The sequence below is a fragment of the Felis catus genome, chromosome A1 (genome assembly GCF_018350175.1).
Source record: "Felis catus isolate Fca126 chromosome A1, F.catus_Fca126_mat1.0, whole genome shotgun sequence".
Taxonomy (NCBI): domain Eukaryota; kingdom Metazoa; phylum Chordata; class Mammalia; order Carnivora; family Felidae; genus Felis; species Felis catus.
In genome coordinates this window covers 108957049-108974014 of record NC_058368.1, presented here as the reverse complement: position 1 = coordinate 108974014, position 16966 = coordinate 108957049, and the positions used below count along the sequence as shown (strand labels likewise).

At 43.3% G+C, this 16966-nt stretch overlaps 1 protein-coding gene across 11 annotated transcripts in view; it reads left to right on the top strand.

Moving 5' to 3' along the window:
- Positions 1–10524, top strand: part of P4HA2 (prolyl 4-hydroxylase subunit alpha 2) — a 34357-nt gene extending 23833 nt beyond the window's left edge. For 4 of the 11 annotated variants that reach the window (XM_023254961.2, XM_023254950.2, XM_045058701.1 and 1 more), the window contains exons 10-16: positions 353–423; positions 655–754; positions 5333–5386; positions 5950–6015; positions 7784–7852; positions 8249–8345; positions 10047–10524. In XM_023254961.2, the coding sequence (XP_023110729.1) occupies positions 353–423; positions 655–754; positions 5333–5386; positions 5950–6015; positions 7784–7852; positions 8249–8345; positions 10047–10117 (528 nt within the window). In that variant the 3' untranslated portion in view covers positions 10118–10524. Of the gene's footprint in view, positions 1–352; positions 424–654; positions 755–5332; positions 5387–5496; positions 5901–5949; positions 6016–6788; positions 6881–7783; positions 7853–8248; positions 8346–10046 lie in introns of those variants that run through there. The other 7 variants (XM_019831794.3, XM_023254962.2, XM_045058707.1 and 4 more) reach the window with 7 other exon arrangements.
- Positions 10525–16966: the final 6442 nt, after the last annotated feature.

Below are 16966 nucleotides of genomic sequence, written 5' to 3'. Positions count from 1 at the left end.
AAGCACAGGTGGTGTTCAGTCAGGGGCAGTTTGTGGGCCTGGTGAGAAAGCAGTCTGTCCAGGCAGATGAGGCAATGGATAAAGAAGACTCCACAGGTGTAATTCTGCAGACAGCACAGACCTGGGCAGCACCCAGGGCTAGGCAATGACCGAGTGGGGCAGCAGCTGAGTAGGAATGTCAAGGCCTCAGACTACCACCTTGCCTAGCTTGCAGGATCACGTTGCCTTGGCCAGGGCCACTGCCTGAAAGTCTTCCTCCCTCGCTGGTCTGACTGGTGGGTCTGGCCCCAGTCTCTCTGGGAAAATACTCAAGACAAAGAAGGATAAGTGTGCCTCTCTTCCTGTCTTCCAGCTTGCACGAGCCACTGTTCGTGACCCCAAGACAGGCGTCCTCACTGTGGCCAGCTACAGGGTTTCCAAAAGGTTAGCAGAAGTGATGGCGGTAGTGGTGGTGGGAGGGGGGTGGCTGCTCAAGCCCTCTTTCCAGGGCTTCCTAGTCTCTACTCAAGGGAGCTTGGTTTGGCTTGTCCTACTTGCTGGCACCATCCCTACTTACAATACTCACCCTGTGCTGGCCCTGATTCTGGGGACAGAGTGAAGGATCTCACCTAAGCTACCTTCCCAACCTTCCTGTTTCTCCCTCTTTTGACTTAGCTCATGGCTGGAGGAGGATGATGACCCTGTTGTGGCTCGAGTGAATCGTCGGATGCAGCACATCACAGGGCTAACAGTAAAGACTGCAGAATTGCTTCAGGTATGGCTGGTCCCTGTGACCCTGTGGTTGGGAAGTGTGTATTTCTGGCTACATGGTCTCCCAGGGTGCCCATGACCAGGCTTAGGGAGGATTGCCCAATGAACTGTATGACTGCACAACGATATGAATATGAAATGACCTTACACAGGGAAGCAAGAATTAAGCATGCCTACTGTCATTCCAACAGTTAGCATTCAACAAATGTTGATTATCTTCTCTGTATCCAAGTATCGTAGTAGGAGCTAGGGATCAGTGGTGGGCATGGCAGGCCCGTTGTGTCTTCTTGACTTTGGAAGCTGAAATCCTGAGTTGTTTTAAGGACACTTCTAAGAGAGCTGTAAATACCTTCAAAGGTCTTGGTTCTGATGCACATGATTCACATGCACTTGGAGGTGACGTGTCCTGAGATACATTGGTAGGAAAAGTGAGAGGCCTGGAGAGGCTGGTGAGAGTGGAGTGCTTTTTTCAAAGTACCCCCTGTGGAACCCTGGCTTCCTGCCTTTATTTCCAAGGTGATTGTAAAGACACATGAAAGCTGAGTAAAGCTCCTAATTAATGTATTCTCTGTAGTCATATTGAATTCCAATCAGTTCTGGCCATCCTCCCTTCTGAACATTGGAACTTCTGGGTACTATTGTAAAGTGATGACCTGTTGGCATTTTTTAAGAGTCCCCTGGGTCTGTCTTTATGGCTAGAGTTTCTCTGTATTTCAGGATTGCTCCTTTCATCTTGATGCTTAGCATTTGGATCTGATCAACAACAGATTTCATTAGAATATTGAAGATCATTTGGAAAAGGTTCTCTGAACTTTTGCAGGATACACTCAAGCAAATCACTGATTTTTTTTTTTTTTTCCTATAGCTGTGACACCAATCAGAAAACCAATTTTGAAAGTCTTCTTTATGGATCTGTTTGAAATCCACTAATTTTGTTTTATTTTATTTTATTTTATTTTATTTTATTTTATTTTATTTTATTTTAGTCTACTCTAGTCTATTTTATTTTTTATTTTTATTTATTTTTGAGAAAGAGCACACACACAGACAGGAGAGGGGCAGAGAGAGGGAGACACAGAATCTGAAGCAGACTCCAGGCTGTGAGCTGTCAGCACAGAGCACGACGTGGGTCTCAAACCCATGATCTGTGAGATTATGATCAGTTGGATGCTTAACCAGCTGAGCCACCCAGGCGCCTCCCCCAACCCCACCCCACCACCAGTTTTTGAAAACTTGCTGATTACCTTTCATTCTTGTGAAAGTTTTATATAATCTTTAGTTCAGCCCAAGCTAGTGTTGAGTTTGTAAGCTTAATTTAATTTTAATGTAGTTCTGTAAACAAGCACATCGGTGGAGGATTTTGATCACTTCTCCTACTTCCACCTTTTTAAGAGTGGTAGGGACTTTCAGTGCACTTGGTGCATCCCTGTTGGCTTTGTTGTGACCCATATCTTCGTGGAGCAGATTTGTTGTCGTTAAGACATCTGCCACTGTTGGAGCCAGTGTTAGGACTCTCACTGCCCCCATCGAGGATGACATTCTGCTTGATTGGCTGATTGCATGCTTTAAACCAATGGGCTGAGAAGAGTGGGTGGGACTCTGCTCATGGTGCCCTCCTGGCTGGCTTCCCCGCTACACCCTCTCTACCTTATCTCACATGAAATCTAAAAGGCAGAAGCTTCGTACTTGGACTAGCTTATCTGCCACAACCCTGGCTCCATCTCATCAGGCCTGTCATCATGTTGTAGCTCAATTGATGACTGGGATCTGAATGCCAGGACTCCCTATGGAGGGACTCTTGATGTTGGGACTCTTCTGGAAGACCCAGACCACAGCTGCCCGGGGGCTGAGGCCCCGTTTTTGTTTGCCTTCTTCTAGGAGCTGTCTTGGCATTTCCTTTGCCAGCCAGCAGTGTTGAAAACTTTGACCCTACATGGTCTGGGGGACAGCAGCTTGGGTTTCAGCACTTGCTTCTAAGTGCTCATTCCACACGGACCATTTAAAGTGTCATTAGAGCCTCGGCACCAGCAAAAGTCTCTAGTCCCTGGTCCTTCAGAATATTACGGGCTTCTGGAAAGGAGCTGATGCTTATGCTCCCTGTTGATACTCTGTCACTTGTAGTCGATGTTTGCTGTAGATCTTTTGGAGGAGAAAGGGCAATTGAGGCTTTCTTATGAATTAGACGAAGGCTTGTCTGATAGTGGAAGAGATGCTACAATGGCAGGATTGAAGACACTTATGACTTGATGTCTCAGCCTTACTAGAAAAGTAATTTCTGACCATTTTTGTGTGTGTCTTCACTCTGACCTAAATATCATAAATACCCATGTCTTTCAAATGACTGACTCTTAATACTTTTGTAACAACACATCTAAAGGTTAAAATGAATACCTCCTCACAGGAATCAGTTTTTGTTTGTTTTATAGAGATAGTGCATGCACGAGCAGAGGAGGGGCAGAGGGAGAGCAAGAGAGAGAGAATCTCAACCAGCCTCCACACCCAGCACAGAGCCCAATGTGGGGTTCAGTCTCAAGACAGTGAGATCATGACCTGACCTGAAATCAAGAGTCAGACGCTCAATTGACTGAGCCACCTAGACACCCCAAGAATCAGTTTTGATGTACGGTTGCTAGTTATTAAAGTTGTGAGTCTGGGCCTGGAGTTTGCCCAGATGGTGAATTTGATTGCAAATCCAGAAGCTCCCATGACACTTGCTCTTTGGGGATAGTATTAAGTTGTGTAGACACCATAGCATCAGCACCATGATTGAACTGTAAAAAGATGAGTCCGTTAAAATAATGCAGCTTCTTTCACTCCATCCTACCTATCCAGCTGCAAGCTTAAGCCATCCTGTATGCTCCCTGTTTGCTCCCAGCAAAGGGGAGTATTGGAAAATGCAGTCATACACTGCAGTTCCAACAGCAAGCAGTGATCAAATTTTGCAGAGTGCATAGCTACAGTAGTCACAGTCATATTTAAAATTTTCTTTCAAGTTCCCAGCTAAACTGGACCCAAAGAAAGTGTTTGTAATATTTTATCAACAACTGTAGCACTTCCCTCCTTACATGCACTTTCAGCCTTTGGGCCACTGGCTGAACCAGGCCTCCTTGCACTGTTGACAGGATTTCCCGGTATTTCTGGTACAGGAATCTTGCAGGCCGAGGTAGCGTATGACAGCGTATTTTCATCCCCTGATTGTTTATCAAATTTTATTTCTTTGGACACTGAAAATCATGCTGTCCAAATTCTGCCCTTCCTCACATTTGATATATATTTTCTTTTCCAGTAGGAGGATTTCCTCTCTTGAAAAGTACCTCTTCTCTCCCGCATGTCTGTAGGTCTCTATTATTGACAATCTTGGAGTATCTCACATCTGACTCTTGGAATCACCAAAAAGGATATGCAGAGAATGCCAGCTTCCTAAAGACTAATAGCTGTGCCCTAGAGGTTTTTAGGGTTTCAGTAAGAGACAGTAGCCAAATGCTCCCAGATAGATATTGGCGGTACCACTTGATCTGTCAGCTTCCATAACAAATTATATGCTTCTTCTTGAACTTTGTCTATCAATCTGGCTACTGTGGCTAAAATAAACGTTTGTGACTTAGGACTTACATTGTGGTGATAAACTGTTCAGTCAGGTATTTACAGTTCATAATCTAATTACAGTAAAACCTTGGTTCGTGAGCATAATTCATTCTGGAAACATGCTTGTAATCCAAAGCGTTTGTATATCAAAGCGAATTTCAAGAACCATTGGCTCACTTGTGATTATGTATTATTGGGTGTCACGTACTGCTCATATCGCAAGACATCACTTGTTATCAAGTTGAAATTTATTAGAAACGTTTGCTCGTCTTGTGGAACACTTGCAGAAGAAGTTATTTGCATTCCAAGGTTTTGCTATAATGACATCTGGTAGTTGCTGCAGCTAAGATGGCTCAGGTCCTAGTCCAGGTGCAGACTACCACAGGGGCCACCATGGTAGAGCAGCGGTCATTGGCCACACTGCAGCTGGCTGCCCATGTCCCGCTGTTTCACTTGGATACAGAGCTACTCTGTACAGGGAACTGCTGAGAGAGGGGAGTCAGGTACGTTTGCCCTGCTCACTTTGACTAGGAACAGCAACTGGTACACAGTGACACAGTGGGGGCAGGAGCAGTGTCAGGCACCGAGTCACTCCCAAACTAGCCTAAAAAGAAAGTCCCTGTCTTGAGTTTCTTGTTGGCTTTCCTCTGGATTACCTTCTTCTTATCTCACAATCAAGTAGGGCCCAGGCCAGAGCCTACCTCAAGGAAAGCTCTGTCTGCTGACATCTGAGTGTCCCTGAAGCCCAGAGCTTCTTCCCAGTGGCCTATCCTGTTGTGTTGGGAAAGCACATTTGTGCTGCAGCCTGACCGTTGGACACAGCTGTGGACACATTTAGTTTTTTTTCTGCCAGTGCTGGCAGGGTATAGTTAGAGAGGCTGCACTTGGAGGTTCAGGTTGTTTTAGTTGTTAGGGGGAGATAATATCTCTGGGGAGAGGGCCTGCTCCAGGACCGTTCATGCTGCTGACAAGGTCCAACGTTGTTCTTTCCCACCAGGTTGCTAATTATGGAATGGGAGGACAATACGAGCCACACTTTGACTTCTCTAGGGTAAGGCCCAGACCACGGGTGCTTTCAGAGGCCCTGCTCCAGCTGGTGAGAGAAAGCTGGAGCTTCTAGGAGCACTTCAACCTCTACATCAGGCCCCCCTGCCTTACCAGGACCACCTGTTTGTTACTGGAGAAGTCCAAATCTGGAAGCATGGGACCTGTGGAGCCCAGTGCAGCCTGGCTGTTTCCCTGTGATGTGGGGAGTATTCCCCCTGCCCCAACTGTCACTTTACCATGATTGTAAAGCATAGAACCTCACTAGGTCTTAGTGAAAGCTGTTCCTGCCCCCCTTCCCCTGTGCCCCAGTCAGGGTTTCCTTTGCAGTAATGATCCATGGTCCAGGCTGATATATGGAATACATGCTGAGTGCCCTTCCTTGATCCTTTTGGCCCCGGTCCTGTGAGTGGGGGGTGGAATCATCTGCAAACGTGTGTGAAAGTTGTTGTTTGTTGCAGCGACCTTTTGACAGCGGCCTCAAAACGGAGGGGAATAGGTTAGCGACGTTTCTTAACTATGTAAGTATTCGGGCCAGGTCCACCTGTTCATTCTCACTTAATTTTATAGAAAAATGAGCAAGATGCTTTCAAGCGTTTAGGGACGGGAAACCGTGTGGCCACGTTCTTAAACTACGTGAGTATGATGCATGCAGCTTATGGGTCTTTAGGGGAAACTGGGTCCAGAGTGCTATCTTACATTCATTTCTGTGAGGCCTGATATCACCAGCTGTTGCTTAATGGCTGAGCCCTTCTGGCCCTCAGCTCTCTTCTTGGCTGGAGTAGAGAGTTTACCTTTGTTCCCATCTGTGTGCTTAGCCACACCTATGACTTTCACGTCCTTGACCCTTTTTAATGGGCCCACTGCTAGTCAGAACTTTTGAGGTGAGTGCCCTGGAGTGTTCTTTCCTTGGTGGCAGAGTGGGGAGCCTGCCATGAGGCGCTTTTAAATGAAAGCTGCCTTTGTTTACCCAGAACTCAGTGGCCTGCCTCCCACCTGCTGCCTGTGCTCCAGCCACATGCCATTGGGTTTACCTGTCACGTGAGGAACAGTTTGCTTTCCCCTATGCTTGGCCCACTTTAAAGAGGCATACAGACTGTCAAGTAACTTAGACACAGAAACCGAGGTCCATCTTTTCCTTTGGTATTTCATTTAAGTGTTTGTGTATGTTTATTATGTCCCGGGGATGGCCATGAACATGCTGGTGAGCAAGACACGTGTGGCCTCTGGTGGGGCTTATGGTCTAATATGAGAGACTTGCTTTAAACGTAGAAGTAATTATTTAGTTACCATGGTGATAAGTGCCTTAAAAAAGCTGAGGTTCAGAGACAGCCTCACTGGGGAGTAATGTGTCTGTGGAGACTTGAAGGTTGAGTGGAAATTAGTTGGTGAAACATGCTTCCTGGCAGAGGAGTGAATGTGTGGAGACCTGGAAGAGGAAAGGAGCTGGGGATGTTGGAAAATGGAAGAAGGCTGTTGTGACTCAGAGGCAGTGCATGAGGTGAGAGTTGCTAGAGAGAGAGAATGGCTTCTGAGACTGACAGGGCCTTTGGGTTCTAGAAAAGAGCCTGGATTTGATCCCCAGCACTATGGGAAGCCATCAAAGGTTTTCATCTTATTCGTATACCGTATGTCTGTTGAGTGCTCTTTAGTCTGTCTGGCATGCATCCTGTGGAAATATTTTTTTTTTACTCCACCTGTTAATACATTATAGACAAAAAAACTTGGAGGAAGCCAGCCAGATGAAAGAGAGGTGGTGCCTTGGGCATGAGTTGAGGCATGCTTTGCGGGCCCAAGTGTAGTCTCCCCACCGTGGAGCCTGTGGTCCATTTAGTTTGAGGTGTCACTGGGAGAAAGCAGGGCCCACAGAGCTTTACTCTGCCTGCTCACCTAGCTGGCCCTTAGGGCTGCCATTCTGGGAAGATGAAGGTGTTGCTAGAACCAGAGAAACAGAGCCCACGGTGGGGGCCACCAATGGTATTGGAAGCAGCAAGGAGCTCCGGGTCAGGGCAGATCACTGGGCACAAGTGCCTTAGGAATGGCCCAGGCTGGGAGGGGATACAAGGGTGGGAGGTGGGGGAGGTCAGTCAGGCATTTTCCGTGTCCAGACTGGGATTGTTCCCATCTGAGGATGGCCAGGATGTGGGTCTCCTGCAGGGCTACAGCTCTCAAGAGCCCTTGGCATGGAGCTGTCCTGATGAACCACACAGGTTAAAGCAGGGTTTAGAGAGGGGTAGTGCATGGGGAGATCCTTTCTTGGGTGGCTGACTGGCTGTAGAGCAGAGCCTTCAGGCAGTGCCACTCCTGCTCAGAGAAGGGTAATCTGCATGCTTGTGTCCTTTGTGACTCAGTTGCTCTGACAGCTTTGGGTATAAAGGCCAAGCTCTATGCCTTCTGTTCTCAGATGAGTGATGTGGAAGCTGGCGGTGCCACTGTTTTTCCTGATCTGGGGGCTGCCATTTGGCCTAAGAAGGTGAGTTCTAGTCCTTGTGGGTCACAGGTTGAAGCACGGCTCAGACCTTATTCCTTTCTCCTCTGAGTTCCATTCCCTGGCCTGCTTGACTCTTACTCTGAGGGGTCTTAGCCCCTTCCTGCCTGAACTCTGACCTTGGGGCCCCAGCTTCCATCTGGGGATATGGATAGGGAGGGAAGTCCCTTTGGGGGAAGGTGGGTTATCAAGCATCCACCCCCTCGTGAAGGGTGGATGCTTTCTGGGGTGCTTGCCTGTTGCTGGAATCTCAGAGCCCTGTCCCTTTGTATGCAGGAAAGTGAGGGTGTTTTTGCTCAGAGAGGGTCTATGGTATTTGGGGTCAAGTCACTGAGCCCAGTATCTGTGGGTGTTGTGTGACAGGCTGTCTCCTTTTCCTAGGGCACAGCTGTATTCTGGTACAACCTCCTGCGGAGTGGGGAAGGTGACTATCGTACGAGACATGCTGCCTGTCCCGTGCTTGTGGGCTGCAAGTGGGGTGAGTGGCTTGGTGGCCTCAGCCTGGGCTCTTATGGTCAGCCTTAGACTCTGAGTTGGGAGATACCTGCTGCCATATTTTTACAACGCCAAGGCTATCTTCCTTTTTGAGTTTTTTTTTCCCCCCTGCTAAGTGGTTGTCTCATCCAGCCATGTAACTAACCACAATGCTGGTTATGTGTCAGGACAGGTGGTTGGGAATACTCTCAGAGATGCCCAGAGAACTGAAGAAGCCACAAGGAAGAATAACTGCACAAGCATAGTAGGTCCAGGATGGCTCCCCAGAGGAATGGACTCTGGCAAGGGGTGAGGGAGCAGTGGGGGAGAACTGGAATCACAGAGGGGAAGGAGTGTCCTAAGCAAGCAAGGCTAAAACCACCATCATAGGTGTGGGGACCAGCCACCTTTGTCATTTGCATAAGGGGAGGCCTGTGGCACAGGGGCCAGGAGATGAGGCTCAAGGCTGGGACCACAGGCTAAAGCTTGAGCTTTGAGCTTTGTTCTGGAAATAGTTGTGGTGAGCCAGGGAGAGGCTTGAGTGAGGATGACAGGAAGTGATTGCAAAGACGTGAGTTTATATTGTCCTGGAGAAGTTGGGGATATTAGTGGTAAGTTCGCAGAAAATTAAGCAATTAGAAAATAAATGGGGCAATTGCTGACTAAAAGAGCAAAGAAAATGTGCAACAAATGTCAGCATATACTGCTAGGTGGCTCAGGTGTAAGTGACACTTATATGACATAATGTAGGCACTGAATATTAATTTAGTTAAAACTTGTGACTTTATTGGGAAGATAAAAGACCCTAAATATATGTTTTAGGGATAGAATGAAAGAATTCCAAAATTGAAAGACAAGAGATAGCACTATAAGCATGCTACTTAGAAATAAGTGGTAGAATATCAGAAGAAACAACTAAAGGAATTGAATGTCCTCTAGAAGTGGAGTTTGGCAGAGAGGGGATGGGTAGGAGATTGCTGTTTATCACTCTAAGCTTTATAGGCAATTTGCTTTTTTTCAACTAAGTGTATCTTGTACTTTAATTCAAAAGCTCTCTGACTTCAGTAGTATGTGTTAAGGACACAGCTTTAGGTGCAGTTGGGACACAGCTCTAGGTGACAGGCAGTGTTAGCACCAGCTCTGCTACTCTGCTACCCACAGCACACAGATTGGATCTGCTGGCCCCCAGGTCCTGAGGTTGATGTCCAGGCACCCATAGTCCTGATGGTCTTCCTCATCCTTAGCTTCTGTATCTCAGTTCCATCCCGGTAATACCAAGCTGCTTGGGGTCCTTGACACCAAGGTGGTTCGTGCCTTGATGTTTTTCTTGTCCTGTTCCCCCTTCTTGGACCCTTTGATATAGGAGTCATCTGCTATGTCCATCATCTGCCCTGGATAACTCCTGTTCAGCTTCATGTCCCAGCCCTGGGTCTCCTCTTCCCTCACATGGTTAGATGGATAGCCTTTGGCTCAGTTTCCATGGCAGCATACACATACCCATCTTTTATCACTGGCAGACATTTGTACAATTAATCTTTTCATATAGGTCTTCCTTACCAGCTCATGAACAACTCGAGTATGACAGCATGTCTTACTCATGTTTGATTATCAGGCCCCAGTCCTGGAGTCATCATGAAGGAGTCATTAATTTTGGATGTTAAACTAATCAACAGGATTGTTAACATAACTTTATTTCTGTTCACAGTCTCCAATAAGTGGTTCCATGAACGAGGACAGGAATTCTTGAGGCCGTGTGGATCAACAGAAGTTGACTGACTTCGTTTTCTGCCCTTCTCCTTCCTGGCCCCACAGCCTATGTCATCCTCAAGTTCAACATGACAGACACCTTTGTATGTTCCAGGCCTTGTCACTTGGATCTTAGTTGGAGTGAATGTTTGTCTGGACCAAAGGGAGAGCCGACTGAGGAGGGTTCTGGGTGACCTGGGTCCCAACCTTTCTGGTTGGCCTGTGCCACCTCTGGCCACAGAGTTTGAGTCAGAGTGGCTACAGCAGAGTCAGGCTGTCTAGCACCTAGCAAGGTGCCTTTGTACCTCAGATGTTTTAGGTGTGAGGTGTTTTAGTGAACCAAAGTTTTGATACCTTGTTTACATATTTGTTTTTATGGCATTTCTATCAATGTGGCTTTAACCAAAAAATAAAATGTCCCTGCCAGAAGCCTTAAAGAGCCTTATTCTGAGTATTTTTTAAGGTGGGTGAGCTTATACCAAGTTCACTATTTCCTGCGCATCTCCTCTGTGTAGGTGGAATCTGGGTAGTGTATACTTGAATGGCAAAACCTTGACCACGGATTCTAGATATGGTTTCAACACTTACATTTCCAAGCTTCAGTATCCTTTTTGGAAAGTGAGGGAACATAGTCTCTCCTTGACTCCCAGAGAACAGAGAAATCATGTGTGTTCATGACTGGCTGTTATAAATTGAAATTTCTTATTTAAAAATTTTGAGATACATACACAGAATTGTTCACAAAACACAGATATACAGTTTAAAAAATATGAAGGTGAGTGTGAGCACCCAGCTGACCACCACCTGGGTTAGAGAAGAGATCATTTTCAAATCTGCACCTCAGGAGCCCCTTGTGAGCCTGTTCTGGATCAAATCTCCTGTCCTGCTTTCAGTACCTTTGTGGTAACCATTGTCTCATGGTTTATGGTACTTATTCCTTTGCTTGTCTTTGTAATTTTACTACCTATGTCTACATCCCTAAATAAGTAGTTATTTTTTTCCCCTGATTTTGTACTTTTTGTAAACGGAATCCATGTATTTTTGGGGCTTTTGCCTTCTTTTGTTTGACAGTTGTTTTTAGTATTCATGCTGTTGTGTAGCTGTAGTTTGTTTTAATATGTAGAGTTGGCTCAGTTTTTTAATGTATATTGTAGAACAGACAGTACATAATATAGCCAATATACTGTTGATAGATATTTGAGAAGGTTTCACTTTGTATACTACGAATAATACTGCCATTTGCATATTTATACATGATTCCTGGTACACATAAACACATTTGTGCATGCAGAATATGTATCTAGCAGTTGAAGTATGGAATCTTACTAGTTAGTCTTCAACTTTACCATATAATGTATTCCAGAGTGGTTATGCACATTCTCATTAGGAGTGAATGAGAGTTCTTGTTATCCCAGCCTTCTCCGATACCTGGTAATGTCCTACTTGTGCATTTTAGGTAACTTGTTACATGCATAGTATTGTCTATTTTAGCATCATTAATGATATTGAACACTTTCTTGTTAGTCCTCATGTTTATGTTTTTTCAAGTCTTTTTCTTACTGATTCACTGGAATTTTTAGTATATTATAGACATAAGTTCTTTGATGCTTATACATTTTGCAAAATATCTTCCTTTTTCTAGTTTGTCGTTTCACTCTTAGTTTTGTCTTCTGATGAAGAGAAGTTCTCAATTTTTACACCACATTTATCAAGCTTTTACTTTTTGATTTGTGCTGTTTATATCTTGTTTGAGAAGTTCTTTTGTTCCCCAAAATGATGAAGGTACTTCCTGTATTCTTTTCCAAAATCTTTTATAGCCTTGTCTTTTACATTTATGCCTCTCACATACTTACATTTTATTTTTGTTGGTGCAAGGGTCTTCTTAAAAAGATTCTTTTTTATATTTTGTTAGGATAGAATAGGCTTATGCTGCCTACAGTAATAATATAACCTCTCAGTCTCAGTGGCTTAATATATAAAACTGTCTCTCATGCAAAAAAAAAATTGCTGGGTTTGGGCAATTGCTACTTATCTAGTGCCATTTAATCTTCTAGTACCTTCCATTGGCAGATCCTAACAGGATGCCAGCTGGTAAGGGAATATGGGAAATGGAATTTACGGAGTTGCAACTCCAATATAACAGCAGAGTATAGAAAGATTCACTTAGAGGGGCACCTGGGTGGCTCATTTGGTTGAACGTCTAGCTCTTGATCTCAGCTCAGGTCTTGATCTGTCGTCAGGTCATGAGTTCAAGCTTCACGTTGGGCTCCATGCTGGGCATGGAGCCTACTTAAAAAAAAAAAAGATTCCCTCAGTGCTGAGAACAGAAAAATTATTGTCATGCTAGGTGTGTTTTTTTCCACTGTTTGACATTCTTTGGGCTTCTTGAATGCTTGAATGTGTACAATATTACCTTCAACCAGTTTTAGAAAGTTATTAAACCATTTTCTCTTTCAATATTTTTTACGTTCCTTTCTGGAACTTGGATTAAAAGTAAATTAGATTATACCATACTTTTTTTTAGTTCTTAACCTGCTTTCATATATTTTTAAAACTATGCTGTATTTGGGGGTAAATTTTACAACTGTTCTCCAGTTTATTCTGTTTTCTGTTAAATTCATTTACATGTTTTTCTTTAAACAGCTTAAAGATGTGATTCCATTATAGGCATGCTTACACCATTTCTGTTGAAAATTCAGCTGTCTTGTCCTTTTGATGCTCCTTTGAAGGTAATTTCTTCCTCATCCCCTCCCACCTGCTTTTAAAGAGTTTTCTTTGTTATGGTTTTCAGTAGTTTTACTATGACTTGCCTAGTGTGATTTCTTTTTGTTATTTTCTGGCTTAGAGTTTACAGAGTTTCTTGAATTTGTGGGTCATCTTTAGTTTTGGAAATTTCTCAGTTATTCAAGAATTATTTCTGTCTCATTTGTGTGTGTGTGTGTGTGTGTGTGTGTGTGTGTGTGTGTGTGTGTTTCCTCTGGGATTCCAATAATCTGAATGATAGAACTTTTCAGTTTAAGCTTTCATACCTCCCATCCTTTTCCCACTTGTGTTTCAGAGTAAATATTTTCTGTTGACCTGTCTTCCAATTCATTTATCTCTTCGGCTAACCTCATCTGTTTAGTTAATTTTAGTTCTTAACATTTTTTCGTTCTAGAATGTGTATCCATTCAATTACTTTTAATAGATTCTAATTCTCTGGGGAATTTGTCTTTTGTTTTACTCATTTTTTTTTGGACTAATGAATCACTTACTTAAAATTCTTCTCTGTTAATTCCATGATATAAATTTTCTGTGGATCCTTTTCCTCCTCTTGGTTTCTTATCATTTAGTCCATTCTGTTGGTATGACTGATAATTTTGACTGGATGCTAGACAAATTATAGAGGCTCTGGATGGTGACAACCTGCTACATAATGGATTCATTGTTTTCCTTTTTCTAGGCAGAGTGGGAATTGATCATCTTAATCTAATCCGAGTCTGAGCCAACTTGATTAAGGCTAATTTGCATTTTTGTTTACCTCTGATTTACCTTCATTTTCCCCTCATATATTAGTCTTCCAGGGGTTTTCCAATTGAGAGCCCAGAGTGTTCACTGGATCTGTCCCTCTGGCAGTTTTGAAGCTCAATCCTTGTATCTTTAGTATCTAGATATTGCTGCAAATTTTTTTCTTTTTAGAGGCTTTTTTGCTTCTTAACTTTCCATTCTGCACACCTTCAGAATTCAGAAAATGTCTTACTGAGTTAACAGGCTGAGTGGTTGACTAAACTCTTCATCTCTCCCTTCCATTCAATATTCCAACAAATTACAGTCTAGGTTTGCCTTTCAATACCCCTTAACACTGACAAGACCTCGGATGGTTTCTCTGCCTGTTAGCACCTGCCCATTACTTGGGTCGTTTATCTGTGTTCTCAATCTTTGCCCCATGCCTACAATCAGAACATGATCTAAGGATAAAAGAGGCTATGGACTTTTGACTTGAGAATCATTCTTCCCTGGGATCTTCATGCTCAAGTCTTTTTTGTTTCAGCAGTCCTTTGATGCCTTAAAACAGATTTTTAGGAGATTTTATCCAGTTTTCATTGTTACATTTGACATGAAAGTTGATCTACCAGATGCTACTCCATCTTAACTGGGAGTGGAAGTCTCTTGTTCTCTTGAGTTTTTAAAATTTGTTTCATGTGAAATAAAACACAGATACAGAAAAACTTGTCTTTGGTATCTTCCTTTGCTATATAGCATAACAAGATGTTCCACATTGCTTTTGAGCATTTTCTGCAGTGAGCATGAAATCAACCATTAAGGAATCTGTTATGTGTTGGTGCCTACTTACCAATCCCACTGTGGTCTTGGAAACAAATAAAGGATAACATTAGAGACAGGGAACTGTTTTCAGTAATTTTTATTAACCTACTTAGTTTAGCATTAACATGTTCACTATGGCACCAAAGAGTTGGGTGTTTTAGTATGCCCAACTGTTGGGATGTTACAGTCTGGTATTTCAAACTCACAACTTTAAAAAATTTTTTTTTGTTTTAATGTTTTGTTTTTTTTTTTAGGCGGGGGGAGGGGCAGAGAGGAAGAGGGAGACACAGAATCCAAAGCAGGCTCCAGGCTCCGAACTGTCAGCACAGAGCCCAATGCGGGGCTCAGACTCACGAATCATGAGATCATGACCTAGGTGAAGTTGGATGCTTAACCAACTGAGCCACCCAGGTGCCACTAAACTCACAATTTTTAACTAACAAGCTGGAGGTCATAAAGGTTAGGTAAGACACCTGAGGTCCCATGAGATTTCACTGATGCTAAGTGAAAAGCCTGGGAATCAAATCCTGATCTGGTAGCTTCCCAAAGCCTTTATTCAAAGTAATTCATATTTTTCATCGATTCAACAGTTATTAAAGATCTGATATGGAAATAAAGATAAATACTGCTTTTAACTTTAAGTAATTTGGAGTAATGGAAGGCATTTTTTTTTTTAAATTTTTTTTTCAACGTTTTTTTAATTTTTTATTTTTGGGACAGAGAGAGACAGAGCATGAACGGGGGAGGGGCAGAGAGAGAGGGAGACACAGAATCGGAAACAGGCTCCAGGCTCTGAGCCATCAGCCCAGAGCCTGACGTGGGGCTCGAACTCACAGACCGTGAGATCGTGACCAGGCTGAAGTTGGACGCTTAACCGACTGCGCCACCCAGGCGCCCCAAGGCATTCTTAAATAGATGTGTGAAATAGGAGAGGTATGATAACAGAACCAAGTGCTTGCGTAACAGAAGAGTGACTGTCTAATTTAACCAGGAAGCTGGCACTACAGTAGGCAACGTTAGATCTGGATCTTGAAGCACACGCAAAGTTTGCTTTCTCTGCCATCCCAGTTAAAAATACATGCATATGGCTTTAAAATTAAGGAACATGAGCTTACCATGAATAATTCTTCCCCACCCTACTGCTTTCTTCTTGTTACCTTCCTAGAGGAACCTCTATCCATAGTCTCTTTTTAATTTTTCTGACTGTAAACCATATACTTACAAAGTACATGTCTCTTGATTTTAACACTTTGGAAATTTGAAAGATGATCATCTAGCTATATTCACTATCCTTCATTACATCTCACACTCCCTTTGCTACTTTTTGATAGTTCTATTATTTATAGCCCTCTCATTGCCTAGTAACATAAACCTCTTTTTTGTTGCGTAAGCCGAAGGCTATATGTCTGACAGTCTAATATGTGAGATAAAGATCTAGACTAGTGTTTGACCAAACAGCTGGTCACAATAACATGTCCTTTTACTTCCAGACTTCTGTCAGTTATACTTTAGACATTGTTTTAGTTTCCAGGTTAAACAGATACTAAATGTTGAAAAACCAATTACTATGTTTCTTAATTTAACTGAACTTATTATATGTGATGTAGCTATCCTAAAAGGGAATCTGTGCCTTATTTGTCTAATAAAATTCAATATAAATTTACAACTTGTATGTTTCCTAGGGCTGTCATAATAAAACATCACCGATTAAGTGGCTTAAACAGTAGACATTTTCTCACATTTCTGGAAGCTAAAAGTCCAAGATCAAGGTGTGGGAAAGTTTGGTTACTTCTGAAGTTTCGCTATTTCACTTGCAAGTGGACACTTGCTTACTATGCCCTTATTCTGGACATCCCTTGGTCTGTGTGTTGTCTATGGCCTAAACTCTTAAAAGGACACTAGTCATGTTTAGGGCCCGCTGATAATGATCTCATATTACCTCTATTACCTCTTTAAGGCCCTAAGTCCAAACACAGTTGCACTGCATTCCAGAGTACTGGAGATTAGGACTTCAACATAGGAATTTTAGGGGAACATATAGTGTTACTAGGAAATCATGTTAGATTTGAAACACTATTGGGAATAAAGTGAGTGAAATACTTTAACTTATTCTTTGTATGCCAGATGTAGCCATCATGAACAAGTGTGCCAGATTTTTTTTTTTAAGCTTATTTATTTATTTTAGGAGAGTGAGACAGAGTGTGTGTGTGTGCACGGGAGGGGGAGAGAGAGAGACAGAACATTCTGAGAAGGCCCTACACTGTCAGCGCAAAGCCCAATGAGGGGCTCGATCTCAGCAACTGTGAGATCATCAACTGAGCCGAAATCAAGAGTCAGTAAGTGTCTGACTCCACTCAGGTCATGATCTCATGGTTCATAGGTTTGAACCCCAGGTCAGGGTCTGCCCAGGGTCAGCTAGGAGCCTGGAGCCTGCTTCAGATTCTGTGTCTCCACCACTCTCTGCCTCTCCCCCTGCTTGTGCTCTCTGTCTCTCTCTAAAAAATATATAAACATTAAAAAAAAAAAGTTGGATGCTTAACCTACTGAGCCTCCCAGGCACCCCAAGTATGTTAT